The sequence below is a fragment of the Gopherus evgoodei genome, chromosome 8 (assembly GCF_007399415.2).
Source record: "Gopherus evgoodei ecotype Sinaloan lineage chromosome 8, rGopEvg1_v1.p, whole genome shotgun sequence".
In the NCBI taxonomy this organism is placed as follows: domain Eukaryota; kingdom Metazoa; phylum Chordata; order Testudines; family Testudinidae; genus Gopherus; species Gopherus evgoodei.
In genome coordinates, this window is record NC_044329.1 from 3094321 (window position 1) to 3109446 (window position 15126).

General features: G+C 39.7%; 1 protein-coding gene across 4 annotated transcripts in view; it reads left to right on the forward strand.

Annotated features, from left to right (window-relative positions):
* Positions 1 to 15126, forward strand: part of CLINT1 (clathrin interactor 1) — an 82141-nt gene that overhangs the window by 46849 nt on the left and 20166 nt on the right. For all 4 annotated transcript variants that reach the window (XM_030572725.1, XM_030572729.1, XM_030572728.1 and 1 more), the window contains exons 4-7: positions 1136 to 1244; positions 2142 to 2306; positions 8833 to 9010; positions 14252 to 14495. In XM_030572725.1, coding sequence (XP_030428585.1) covers positions 1136 to 1244; positions 2142 to 2306; positions 8833 to 9010; positions 14252 to 14495 — 696 coding nt within the window. The remainder of the gene's footprint in view (positions 1 to 1135; positions 1245 to 2141; positions 2307 to 8832; positions 9011 to 14251; positions 14496 to 15126) is intronic.

Here is a 15126-nt window from a genome sequence, read left to right on the forward strand (position 1 = left end):
AGCTATACAGCTTAAAACGTAATTTCCATTAGCATTCTGTCTCTAAAGAATCCAAATTTTCGCACTCATTTTGAAGATTGTATTTCATTCGCCTTTTTGACTTACTAGTGGTAGAGAGAGAGCACTGAACACCACTTGAAATTTTCTTGGCTTTGAATAATTTGTGTAGCGTAGATCAACTTTTTCCTTAATATTGTTATGCTGTACCTACAATGTAACCACATATGTAGGATTATATTGGGAGGTTTCGAGGGTGGGGTGGGATTGATATAGCACATAACCATCTTTAACATTCAAGGTTTAGATCCTACTCTGTCTTGTTTGAGGCTCAGATTATAACAAGACAAAAATAATTCTAAGGCACACTCTGTTTTCTTGGGGTGCCCAATGCTTTATACTCATAGTAATTGTTTTCCCTGAAGTATAATGTAAATTAATATTTAATGCTCTCATACATACTACTTAATGTTCTAAAGACTTGTTGGAATTATCTACCAGGTTAGAATATATTGCATTTTGATTACGTATTTTAGCTGGTAGACTCTGCTTCACGTATGACTTTTTTTAGATGGAATTTACTGAAGTTCAGGGAAGTTCACAGTTTTAAAAAATACTTTTTTCCACTTTTAAAATTTTTGTCTTGAAGTTTTCTTTAAACTTACTCCAGAGTACTGTTTTATACATGAACACATTCCTGTAGAGAGCAACATAAATAAGTCACCATAAAAATTGCTTTTAAATGAAAAACATTGGGGAATTGAAGGGATGGAGGGGAGACAAGAAAACTGTTTTTTGTTTAACAGAGTTGGGTTTGCTTTTTAAATTTCTATAGCCATCTTTTCTGATAAGTTATTTGCTTCAAGAATTAGTGATGAGTTAATATTGGCAATCTACTTTGGTTTTTACTGAACAAATGCAGTCTAAATTGCTTGCGATATTTATAAACAAAAAGAGGAAGAAAAAAGAGAACCTGATAAAAGGCAAATCAATGTAATAGTTACTTATTTAAAAGGGGAACAAATCCTGTCATTGACTAACTTTTGGATTTTAGGGTTTAGTTTTTTTTATTGCACTTAAAACAAATTCTGATAGCTTTTGTTCATGCAATCATTTAATGTACTTTGTATTTTTATAGTCTTTGCTGCTCCTAGCTTACCTCATAAGGAATGGATCAGAGCGTGTTGTTACGAGTGCCAGAGAACACATTTATGATTTGCGCTCCCTGGAAAATTACCACTTTGTAGGTGAGCAATAGAAAAAGCTTATAAGCAAATTAAAACAGTAGTTGGAGTTGTCAGTCACCTGAACGAGCTTAGAAGCCTCCCTGCTCTAATTAGAATGTGACTGTTGCCGGTTCTGTGAAGAGTGCAGAATCCAAGACGTGGGACCCTAGAGTATTAATTAGTGAAGACAAGAACTTGCAGAAAAGACTGGCTAATAACAACAGAACCAACACAACATGAGTGTTCGGGTTTATATTAAAATATGCACTAGAGACTGGTCCCCTGTGGTGTCCGTAAAGGAATAGCTTTAATCATATGGGAAGAAAAGGTTAGAGCTCCAAAACACACACATCTGTTTGAAGTTGGGTTTTCTTTTCCTCCCACCAAATAATATTTACAGTGCAAAGGCAGCAAGGCCAATGTGTGTTTTGAATGTGAAAGAGGCTGGTGAGAAAAGCAAATTTTAGTTTTTTAGCTGAAAGCACTTTAAAAATTCAGTTTTGCAGTGAGACAGAATTCTAGCAATTAGTGTTTCAAAAACTGCACTAAAAAAGCTAAAAACTGATGCAGCTGGTTAAAATCGGAATAAAATATGAGTGAAGAAAATAGTTTAAATCTGAGCCTGGTTTTTTTTTCTTTTTTTTACTCCAAAACTTCCTGCTGTTGATCTGTTAAAGATTAATGTTAGACTTTTCTAAATAGAAATTGTACTTAATGAAAATATGTGATTTAGTTGAGGATGAAATTTCAATTGAAATAAAACATTGTGACACCTCATATTTTAGACAGGTTCAGTGCACTTTAGGATTTTTCTCATAATTGTTCATTTTGTAACTTTTTTTAAAATTTGTTAGCTTATCTAATGCTGAGTACTAACTGCTACTGCTGAATTTTTCCCCTTTGCCTATATATATATAGATGAGAATGGCAAAGACCAAGGTATAAACATACGCCAAAAGGTGAAAGAAATGGTAGAGTTTGCCCAGGATGATGATCGACTTCGTGAAGAGAGGAAAAAGGCAAAGAAGAACAAAGACAAATACATTGGGGTTTCTTCTGACAGTGTCGGAGGGTTCAGATATGGTGAGTACAGTGCTGTGTTGGTCAAGTAGATGAGGAGAGCAGTTTGCACCCAGTGACTTAGCTTGGTTTCATGGATGTACTGCAAAGAGCAAATAAATACTGAGCAAATCCTTCCTGGACAATTTGTCCCTTTCTAAAGGACTCTTTTTTTAAAATATACCTGGCAACTTTATTACCCTTATCAAGCTAATAAATTTTCAAATCCTTCTGCTACATCTGAATAGAAATGAAATTAGAAATTTTCAAATGTACTGGTGGCAGTTTCTCTTGGTCCTGTGGTGGAGGGGGTCACTTAAATGAACTAAATGGAGATTTTGTTACATGGCTGATGGTGATCCACTGACGCTTCCAAAACTTAACTGATCTATCTGAAAATAGGCATGCAGGGTCCTTTGCCACAATACAATTCTAATGGAAAGTTTGAAGCAAATCAAGTGGCATTTTCAAAATATAGGCCTTCCAGAAGAATTGTGGGATTTTTTTTTTTTTTAAAGATTGCTAATACTTTTTCACCTTTTCATAACTGAAAAATGGCTTGACCTAGACACCTTACCCTTGTCTCAGGGAGCTGACCTCGCTGAGTGCCTTTAATTGTGGTGGTAGTGGTGGTGAGTGTGTGGTGTTAAAGAAAAACAATGTGTACCTTAGAATATGCAAGCAGATCTTAAACTCCCATGTAGCATTATATGGACGCTTGAAACATAGGCCACCATATGTATGTATTTTGATATTCACATCAGGTCTGTGTGTTTCTTGTTAATGTGCATGTGATGCTGCTTGCTGATCTACAATCTATAATGGAATTTGAGGGTCTGCATCTGGTCTGTGATTTTTATTGCATGCATTGAATCAGCAGCTTCCATGTGCACCTTAAGGAGCATGCTTCCCAGTGCCAGCACCACACCCACTTTGCCGTGACACACTAAGGGTACGTCTACACTATGGGATCATTCTGATTTACGTAAACCAGTTTTGTAAAACAGATTGTATAAAGTCGAGTGCACGCGGCCACACAAAGCACAATAATTTGGTGGTGTGCATCCATGTACCAAGGCTAGCGTTGATTTCTGGAGCGTTGCTCTGTGGATAGCTATCCCGTAGCTATCCCATAGTTCCCGCAGTCTCCCCCGCATTGGAATTCTGGGTTGAGATCCCAATACATGATGCAAAAACTGTGTCGCGGGTGATTCTGGGTAAACGTCATCACTCATTCCTTCCTCCGTGAAAGCAACGGCAGACAATCATTTCGCGCCCTTTTTCCCTGGATTGCCCTGGCAGACGCCATAACATGGCAACCTTGGAGCCCGTTTTGCCTTTTGTCACAGTCACCATATGTGTACTGGATGCTGCTGACAGAGGCGGTACTGCAGTGCTACACAGCAGCATTCATTTGCCTTTGTAAGGTAGCAGAGACGGTTACCAGTCATTCTGTACCGTCTGCCATGCCATTGTAAATTGGAGATGAGATGATGGTTATCAGTCGTTCTGTACCATCTGCTGCTGTCATGGGTGCTCCTGGCTGGCCTCGCTGAGGTCGGCCTGGGGCGCAAAGACAAAAATGAGAGTGACTCCCTGGGTCATTTCCTCCTTTGTTTTATCTAAAAAGAGTCAGTCCTGCCTAGAATATGGGGCAAGTGTACTAGAGAACCAGTGTACCAGAGAACCAGTGAGCACAGCCGCTCCATGTCAGATCCCGCAGAAATGATGAGCTGGCTGCCATTCTAGGGGGTGCCCATGCAACAACCCCACCCGTTGCTTCCCTCCTCCCCCAACCCTCCTGGGCTACTGTTGCAGTGTCCCTCCATTTGTGTGATGAAGTAGTAAAGAATGCAGGAATAAGATACACTGACTTTTTAGTGAGATAAAATGAGAGGGAGGCATCCTCCAGCTGCTATGATAGTCCAGACAGGACATTAAATGATGGCAGGGGAGAGGAGCCCAGCCCTCCTGCCGCTGTGATAGTCCAGGCAGTACAGAATCTTTTCTTTAGACATGAAAGGGGGAGGGGCTGATTTAGCTCAGCCCCCAGTTGCTATGATGAAGACGGTTACCAGCCATTCTATACCATCTGCCGGGAATGACGGGGAGTCATTCCTATTTTTACCCAAGCGCCCCCGGCCGACCTCACCTGAGGCCAGCCAGGAGCACTCACGGGATGATGACGAGGACGGCTACCAGTCATTCTGTACTGTACCGTCTGCCTCCGGGGAAGGGAGGGGGGAGGATGCTGCTGTTCAGTGCCACAGCACCGTGTCTACCAACAGCATGCAGTAGACATACGGTGACACTGAAAAAAGTCAAACGATTTTTTTCCCTTTTCTTTCACAGGGTAGCGGGAGGAGGGGTAAATTGACGAGATATACCCTGAACCACCCCGGACAATGTGTTTTGACCCTACAGGCACTGGGAGCTCAACCAAGAATGCAAATGCTTTTCAGAGACTGCGGGGACTGTGGGATAGCTGGAGTCCTCAGTACCCCCTCCCTCCCTCCCTCCCTCCATGAGCGTCCGTTTGAAACTTTGGCTTTCCGTTACGCTTGTCACACAGCACTGTGCTGTGGACTCTATATCATAGCCTGGAGATTTTTTTCAAATGCTTTGTCATTTCGTCTTCTGTAACGGAGCTCTGATGGAACAGATTTGTCTCCCCATACAGCGATCAGATCTAGTATCTCCCATACGGTCCATGCTGGAGCTCTTTTTGGATTTGGGACTGCATGGTCACCCGTGCTGATCAGAGCTCCATGCTGGGCATACAGGAAATGAAATTCGAAAGTTCACGGGGCTTTTCCTGTCTACCTGGCTAGTGCATCCGAGTTCAGATTGCTTTCCAGAGCGGTCACAATGGTGCACTGTGGGATACCGCCCGGAGGCCAATACCGTCGATTTGCGGCCACACTAACCCTAATCCGACATGGCAATCCCGATTTTCAGCACTACTCCTCTTGTCAGGGAGGAGTACAGAAACCAGTTTAAAGAGCCCTTTATATCGATATAAAGGGCCTCATTGTGTGGACGGGTGCAGGGTTAAATTGATTTAACGCCACTAAATTTGGTTTAAACGCGTAGTGTAGACCAGACCTAGGAAACTTGTAGACCAGGCCTAGGAAAAGCTGAATATCTACTGTGCTGCTTTATTGCACCCACCAACCCTTGCAAAACTGAAGGCAGGTCACCCATTCAGTGTTTCAGTGGGCGCTTGGGAAACTTAAAGAAACCTTGTTGAACAACAGCTGGTATTGAAGCTTAGGGAACTATGGATTTAAGGGGAAAAAACTAAGCAGTAGCTTTGTCTTAAAAATCAGTTTAAAGGGATATTCTGAGGTTAAAATGCAAATATGTGTAACTCTGTAAATGCTATTAAGGTCACTTGCCCATTCATAACTCTTCATCTCTCCTTGACAGTAGACACTCCAGAGCCTAATATGTCCAGGGAAGTTGCACTTTATCTGCAGGAGTAGTTGCCTAAAATCTAGCTTGACTTAGGTATTGATATCTCACATCAGGCCTTTTTTTTTTTTTTTGCCACGTTTGAAGCTTTCCCACCTCTGTCTGCTTTGCTTAGATGATCATTCATGAGCAATGTAAGGCACTTCTTTATGCACCACTCCCTCCTTGGCCTCCTCCATGCTCCCAGTCCTGCCACAATGAGGAACAAAGGTCTGAGCATGCATCTAAATTTGCATCTTTCGTGTAGCCCAACATGTTGCATCTAAACCATCAGTCTGTCCATATCCTCCCTGGTATTACTAGAGATCAGGATATTTTCCACTAAGAGGAAAGTCCAACCCTCATGTTCACAACTTCTGAGTGCTTCTGTGCAGTGGAACCAGTGTGACTTTGTGCGAGAATGGACTGTATGTGAGGGAGCTGTGCCATGAGTATGCATCCTCTCTGTGTGACCTGGAGATTTGCTCTGCACAAGCCACTCTGTGTGGCATTGTGGACCCTTCCATCACAGTGAGGCGGAATGGTACATGTAAGTGCCAGTGGTCTGAACTATCTCCATGGTATAGGCAAAGATTTCCCCTCTCTTCTTCCTCCCCCTTCCCTCCCCCCATACCCCAAAAAAGATAGGCAGTTCCACCATGCTGTAGGATAAGTGCCTCCTTGCAATATATTCCTTTGGGTTTATGCTACCTGCTGGGGACTCTAGTAATCCTCCTGTCTTGTAGAACGGTCACAGGCCACTGCCTCTGTACCTTCTTCATTATTGTCTCCTATCTTTCTGTCTGGGTTGGCTCATGTTTCTCTTTCTCCAAAGAGAACTTACTCACCCCGGGTTGATCAGTGGAAAACTTCATTCCTTCTCCATATTCTCTTCAGCTCTTTTCACCACTCTTCCAAATCTGAACCCATGTCATCTCATTAAAATATATTTGTTTTTATACTAAAGGATCTCTAATTAGCATCACTTCATTTATCACTATATTGAAGTGTTTGCAAGCATTTGCATCATCTTAAAATGCCAGCACAAAAAAATCCCTTCAGGCTGAAATTTTACATATAAGGTCAGGTCTTTCAGCTAGAAAGGAATGGTCTCTTATACAGAAAATGGATTTTTTGCAGGGGGATCCAATAGGAATTTTTTGGGGAAATAGTTTTAAGATTTTTTTTTTAAAGTATCCAAAAACATTAGTTTGGGTTATTTTGTGAGTTTAAAAAAATGTGAACAGGCTATATTTTGTCATCAAAATAGCCCATGATTTTTAACAATGCTGTGTCAGGCTAACATGTAACAAAGTTCTGGAACATGTGGATAAACTTTACATTGGAAAACTTTTTTTTTTTTTTTTTTTTTTTTTTTTTTTTTTGTAACACCCTCGCCCAACCTGATTTATTTTTGTTGTTGCAATCTACATTTTGGTACATCAGGCCAGGTTTTTCAGTTGCTTGTCGTCATTCTGAATGTTTATAACACACAAGGAAACACACTGTACGTTAAAATAGAGAAACAAAAAAGTGCACATTCAGTGCACATTGATGTGCTCCCTAGCACTTTCTGTGCTTCCTGTGATGGAGAGCACTATTGATTACCTGGTTTGGTAGACATTTACAAACTCTTTCAATATAATCTTAGTACATACAAGATGGAGAAAAGGCTATAGGCATCTGGATACTAACATTGAGCCATGTGATCAGAAAGCATATCTGTACTTGTACAGATTCAGTATTGTACAAAAAACGAACAAAGGGAGTCCTTTTGATTTTCACATTTTCTTTTTCAGAGATTAAGATTTTTATTTTTGCATGTGTAATTCAGGTTGGAGAGAGGCATAACTCGGATTCAGTTGGACCTTTTCATATTCCTATAACTTACTCGTGTGTGGATTTAAAACTGTTTTAATTGAGCATGACCCTTGTGTTTTTTTAAGTATCTTACAAGTTTCTTATGAATTCCCAAATAATTTTACTTACCATTTTTGCTGTCTGCTTGCTAGTTCCGTTTCCCTCGGGTAAGGCAATAAAAGAAGGCTGGTCAATGTCTCCTTTCTGATTTTCATGCACTATGACCAACATGTTCAAATATTTGGTGCTTAAATTTAAGCACCTGAATACAAATGTAGGTAACCCATAAGTGAATTAATATTTCCAGGATCCAAATACCTGCCTGTTTGAAAATCAAGCCGCTGATTGAGTGGCTAAAATTTTCATACTTAGTGCAGTCGTCCATATTGTTTCAGATTCCAACAATGCAAGGGGAAATTTAGTGAAAATGTCTTCTTTTTTTAAATTTTTTTAATTAACTTTACTAAATCTCAGTTTAGATGCTTACATGAAATAATTGCAGGTAATTCAAGAGAAGCTATAATCTTTTCTAAACTAACCAGCAGCTAGTTGGAGTTCTTGATTCTCAACATTCAGAAGCAAATTTATTTTGCTGTTAATTCTTGATGAAACTGTAGTGTTGAGAAATGAAAGCACTGACTGGCTACTGAGAAGGTAAGTTGCTGTACTTTCCTTAATGGTTTCTAAATCTTGTTGTTTGAGGGTTTTTAACAGGAATAGATGCTAGAAATATTACCATACGTTTTCACACTAGTCTGTTTTGGTGTTTGGTACTGTGCCTCTGTGTATTTATGAGCTTTTAAAATCTTTGAAAGATTTACCTCTTAGTGTGGCAGCTTGGCCAGAAATGCAATATTGCACATTAAGTGACCATTATAAAAATGGCATGTTCCAATTCTGATAAGTTGCTTATACAGCCTGAGTTGATTCTCTTACGCTGTTCCTCCAGCAGGGTTTAACAGTATCCTGATGTGCTGTGCTGTGCTCTGCAGTGCATTATGGTTGTGTAGTTGTCATAAACAAAAGCTTTTGAATCTGCATTCCTGCCACTTAATGATTGGCATTCCATGCTGTGCCTTGCTGGAATAGTGTTGATTCAGCATTGTGGGAGCTTTCAGTTTGCTTTGAAAACTCATAAGGTAACAGTTTTTGTGGGGGTAATGGGGGACAACTCCAAAAAGACTACAGGCTTTTTCTTGCATTTATCATCGGTATTATGTCTTCATAAATTGTATAGGTGAAAGGTATGATTCTGAGCCCAAGTCAAAATGGGATGAAGAATGGGATAAAAACAAGGGTGCTTTTCCATTCAGCGATAAACTAGGTGAACTGAGTGACAAAATTGGAAGCACAATTGATGATACCATCAGCAAGTTCCGGAGGAAAGATAGAGAAGACTCTCCTGAAAGATGCAGGTACTTCTATTATCTTAAAATAGCTGTGTCTATTCTGAATAGTCACTATAATTGTAAGGCTTATTAGGTATCTGCATTTTTTGCCACGCTTTCTCCTCTTAATAGAAATACAATTTTGGGCCAGTCTGTTGTGATACCTCCACCCCCGCTTACCCTGCTCTGTTGGTTCCAGGGGGTGCATGTAGCTGTCATCCCCAACCCCAGAGAATAAGGAGGCTCTTTGGGTGGTCTAGAGCAGTGGTCTCCAAAGTGGGAGAAAAGTTTGTCAAAAATGGCATGGCAGGGGTGCATGCTCAAAAAATTTTTTACTAATAAGAGTGCGCGATCAAAAAGGTTTGGAGACCACTGGTCTAGAGCCAGCATAAGTGCCCTGGCCTTGCAACTGTTTGTCCAGGGGGAGTCTGGTCAAAGTCCACTAAGCTCTAGGAATTCTCAGCTATTGCAGTGGCCTCCTGGGCCCACTGCGGGGAGTCTTGGAGCTGCTCTATTTTATGGCAGAGTCTAGGCAAACTCCCAAATGACCCAAGAATAAGAGGAGACACAGAAATTGCTTACAGCCACTTTTAGCCCCACCCTCCACCTCCTATTTTCATTTTTTCACTGAGTTTCTGTATTGAGCAGATCTCAGGAAGAACAGAGAATTTGGCCCACTTACCCTTGTACTTGAAACAAATGAGTTTAATTTTCAGATGTTTGTAAAATGACAGATGTCTGTTCACCTGGCCACTAAATCCTCTGCAGTCGGAAAATAAAATTGGGGTGTTTTTTCCTGCAGTATGAACTCTAAATGCAGCATTCTTCAGCAGATGTATTAAATTTTATTATTGGGAGATCAAACCCATTCTTAACAATCTGAAATTGCTACAGAGAAAATGCTCATTTAATTAATTTCCTTTTGGGTAAACATTCCTAAAATTGTAAGGAATTCTAATACATCTTGCATTTATGTGTATTAGTGTTTTTTCACAACACTATGTATAAGTATTTTTTTTAATACCAAATAGTCCAGCAGGGAAGTGAAAGTAATACTAACGGTGGCACTTTTCAAAACAGGGCAATATGGTCTTCCCCCAAGGACATTAATAAATCAAAAACTAGTACTCTATGCACGCATCAGGGTTCCCCCTTAGAATTTATCATCAATAGACTACAAAGAGAGAGGATCAGAAGAAACAAACAACTTCAGATTTAACAATAATGGTACATTGATTTGAGTTTTGTCCTTATCCTTCAAAAGCAATTTTGCATGTGAGAACATTCATAAAGATCCTTTGCTATATTTCAAATAGAAAATGAACAAATATTTACCTTGATATTACCCTCGTGTTGTCTTGTGCCACTATGGTTCTTCCTCCCACTACTGCTTATCACCTGGTTGGATCTCTGTCTCCTAGTGTGCCAGGCAAGCCTCTCTCTCTCCACCTTCTAATCCCTCCCCAAAACCCTCTTTTTTCAGCTAGCTTTCAACTGCTAATCTCTGCTCTTCTCCAGTGTGTTTAATCTTCTGCACTAACCAGTTTTCTAACTTAATCATTTGCTCTTTCACACCTTATTGGTATTGCATCTTGCATCTTTGGTTGTTATCCTTTCTCTTTCCTGTCATCTTTTACCAGAAATGTCAGCCCAGGGACAATGTCTTTGATTCTATAAAGTGCCATAAAAGCATTTGGTACTATTTAAGCTAATAAAATCAATTTTAAACAAGGAGTAAAAAGGGGAAATTATGCAACATACACAAGCAAAAATGCTCTTCAAAGTAGTAGTTAAGGTGAAGTTGCGCCGCTGAGTCCCGCAATACAAAATAATCCAGACTTCTGCCAATATGCAGTATCTCTAGTACCACACAAAAAGCAGTCCAGAAGCATCTTTTTCCCTCAACAGCACATATGTGGAGCCTAGTCTAGAAGCCATTACGTGTGCATTGGGAATTGAAACAAATGGAAGTTTTTGTCTGTAGGAGGAGCAGTTCCTCAGGGCGGGTCCATATTGTCATAGGAATCTCATGATGTAATGTGTAATTAAAACCCAAAAAAAATCGTATTGATAGTTCTTTATACTCCTAGAACTGTAGTACCTATTTTTATCATTTCCCGTTTCATAACCCACTAATTGAATACTACAGGTGCAAGTTCTACATAAATATTTAAATCTAAGTGTTGGTGATTGGAAGAAATTGGATTTTAGTAGTCGTGTGTGGCTTAATCAAAAATCCAACACTTCACAGAATAGTACTTTGAAGAATGTATGCAATAGATATGGAGCTTGTATCCTTCCCTTCTGGGTTCATGGAAATAACCTAAATCAGTGGTTCTCAACCAGGGGTACACATACTCGTGGGTATGCAGAGGTCTTCCAGGGGTGCATTAAGTCATAAAGATTTTTGCCTAGTTTTACAACAGGCTGCATAAAAAGCACTAGCAAAGTCAGAACAAACTAAAATTTCATACAGACAATGATTTGTTTATACTGCTCTGTATACTATACACTGATACGTAAGTACAATATTTATATTCCATTTGTTTTATTTTATAATTACATGGTAAAAATGAAAAAGCAAGCAATTTTTCAGTAATAGTGTGCTGTGACACTTTTTTTTGTATTTTTGTTTGCTTTTGTAAGCAAGTAGTTTTTAACTGAGGTGAAACTTAGGAGTAAGCAAGACAAATCAGACTCCTGATAAGGGAACAATAGTCTGGAAAGGCTGAGATCCACTACCCTAAATCACAGAAATGTAGGGGCTGGAAGGGACCTTGAAGTTGTCAAGTTCAGTCCCCTGCACTGTGGCAGGATCAAGTAAACTTGACTGTTTGGGCAACCTGTTTTTTAAAACATCTGACCATGGGAATTCTACAACCTCCCCTGGAAGCATATTCCAGAGTTTAACTACCCTTCTAGTTAAAAAGTTTTTTTATAATAGCTAACCGAAATCTCTCTTGCTGCAAATGAAACCTATTTCTTGGGATCCTGTCTTCAGTGGACATGGAGAACAATTGATCCTCCTCCTCCTCTTTATAACAGTCCATAATGCATTTGAAGACTGTTATCACCCTCATCTCCCACCCCGGTCATCTTTTCTCAGAATTAAACATGCCCAGTTTTTTAATCTTTCCTCGTAGTTCAGGTTTTCTAAACCTTTTATCATTTTTGTTGCTGTCCTCTGGACTCTCTCCAATTTGTTCACATCTTTTCTAAAGTGTGATGCCCAGAACTGGATGCAGTACTCCAAATGAGGTGTTGCCTGTGTGAAGTACAGCGGAACAGTTATCGCCCATGTCTTACATACAACATGTCTCTTAATACATCCCAGAATATCACCCTTTGTTGCAGCTGCATCACATTGTTGATTCATTCAGTTTGTGAGCCACTGTAACCCCCAGATCCTTTTCAGCAGTACTATCACCTAAATGAATTCACTTAAAAACAAACATCCTCCACAGTTTATTCACAGTCTGTCAGGGTGCAGTAATGTAGAATTAATGTGCTGATCTACTCTGAAAAGTGACTACATAAGGGGTACTGCCTCAATCCACAGATCTTCTCTATATGTGTTCAGTCTCAACTGTTGATGTTAGTGATTAAAACAAAGTTATTAATTTTTTTTTTTTTTTTTACTCCTGTTAGCCTTGCAGTCAGTACTGCTCTGAAAGGATCAGAACAGACTCCATCTGGCTTTCATCTCATCATTAGAATGCTTAACAAAATTCTAATTACAATCTTTATTTTTACTGATGCATGAACTAGAAGAACCCAGCTTGACTTTCAGATTCCGGATTAGTTAAAAAAAAAAAAAAAAAAAGTTTACTTGTATGCTGAACACACTTGATCTAAGTCATTGAGAGATAAATATGTAACCCCAGCATGCCATTTTTCAGAACAGAACTACACTTAAGGTATGCAAAACTGTCTATGGAGAAACTGAAAATTTGAAAATACGGCTATTTTTGAACCTTAGAAGGAAAACATTCCTGTCTCTCAGAATTGTGTTCCTTTCCCAACATATCAATATGGATGGCTCATTGTAACTGAAATAGTAGAAGAGAAGGCAATTCAGAACGCAGTCACTAAAAGCCTCTGGTTTTCCTTTGTTGGGATTCCCCCCTATCTTAACACTAATGATCCAAGCTTGACCCCAGGGTCCTGACTGCTTTGCACTCCATTAATGCTGATTCCATCCTTATATACAGAAGCAGTATTTTCCAGATTGTCTGCAGGTACCTTAATGCAGCTGTAAAACATTTTTTTTTTAATACCAAACAGGAATTCTTGAACTCTGTCCAAATTTCTCTCCAACCTTTAAGAAGCTAGTGTAGACAGCAGATGGCAAAGGAAAACAAAATGTGGTGTTGGTCTCCTATAAAACTTTAAGTGTCATCTTTGCTAAAGGTGACCTTGGTTTAAAGAGTGATAATCCTTCTTTGCGGACCTACTAGGTTTAGGCATTCAGCCTCAAACTATCTCCCCTAGAATCTAAGGGACAGGAAACCATTTTCACTCCTTCGCAGGGGAGGAGAATCTAAAGCAAAGGAAGAGACCACAGGCTAGAGTTCAGCTTCTGGCTGTTACGTGAACATACATTGCTCATAGACCCTTATCTTTAATGATTCAATACGATACTAGATGAAACTTCTTAACATTCACTATGCAGTTCTCACAAGAAGCAGTATGATTTTATAGGGATTTATTCCGCACATAGTAAACACGCTTAAAGTGAACATTAATCTATAATGTTTCATTGCTGTTAATGTGACCATCAAAAAAAAAATCAAAACAAATCTCCTGAGACCTTCAGTTTGAAGCAGTACAGTTTATTATAGAAATAATAACCTCTTGGGGCAAGGGTTGAATAGGCCTACCAACTTCACTCTTTTTCTAAATGTCCCTAATTATAATAGGCTGGACAGCTTAATCTAACAAATATCTTTAAACCCCACACATGCACAGAAAAGTCTCTGGAAAATTGGGATAATGCTACCCCCACTTCTGTAAAGTGCCACATAAGTGTAAAGTATTAATTTCTCAAATATGAAAGCTATGTACTTTCCCTAAGTTGCTGTCTACACAGTCTTTTGTTAATACAAATCAACACTCTTGTCAAAATTCTTAGGCCTGAGTCCAGCGTCCATTGAAGTAGATGAAAAGACTCCATTGATTTCAATGGGCTTCAGATCTTGGTGAGGAGGAATTGAATCATATTTGTACTGATTATTATCAGTTTTGTTTCATTCTTCATTGCTGTTCTAGTGATAGTGATGAGGAAAAGAAAGCCAGAAGAGGTAAATCCTCCAAAGGTGAATTCAAAGATGAAGAGGAGACTGTGACAACCAAACATATTCATATAACACAGGCCACAGAGACCACCACTACCAGACACAAACGCACAGCAAATCCTTCCAAAACCATTGATCTGGGAGCAGCAGCACATTACACGGGAGACAAAACAAGTCCGGATCAGAATGCAGCTCATACCCCACAATCTACAGTAAAGGTAGGATGTAACTTCCATTCTTCCAACTCTGAAACCATTTTTGTTTTAAAAATAAGGGAACTCGGAATTAAGTAGATTATAGAGCAGCCCAAAGGGTAACTATTTTCTCAGAAATTAAAGGGTTGGATTTTCAACAGTGTCAGGGCCGTCCTTAGGCATAGGCAGCTGCGTAGGGCACCTGAAAATTTGGGGCACCACTGGGTCTTAGTGTCCACCGCTTGTTTTCCTATCCCTGTTCTGACCCTTCGTGCAGGCTCCCACAGATGGCTGCTCTAGCCTGGTGAGTCTTCCTTGGGAGGGAATCTAGTAGTTAAAAGTGAAAAAACCTCCAGCCTGCCAGACCTATTAGCACAACATTGAAACTGTTAAAGAGACATTCAAGGGGTAATAAAGCCATTTAACAGGCATTTGCCAACCCCACGGTATATACTGACAGGTTTCAGAGTGGTAGTCCTGTTAGTCTGTATCAGCAAAAACAAGGACGAGTCCTTGTGTCACCTCAAAGACTAACAAATTATTTGGGCATAAGCTTTTGTGGACTAGAACCCATTTCATCAGATGTCCACGAAAGCTTATGCCCAAATAAATTTTTATACTGTCAGTTTCTGACTTTACTGACAAAAACAGTTGT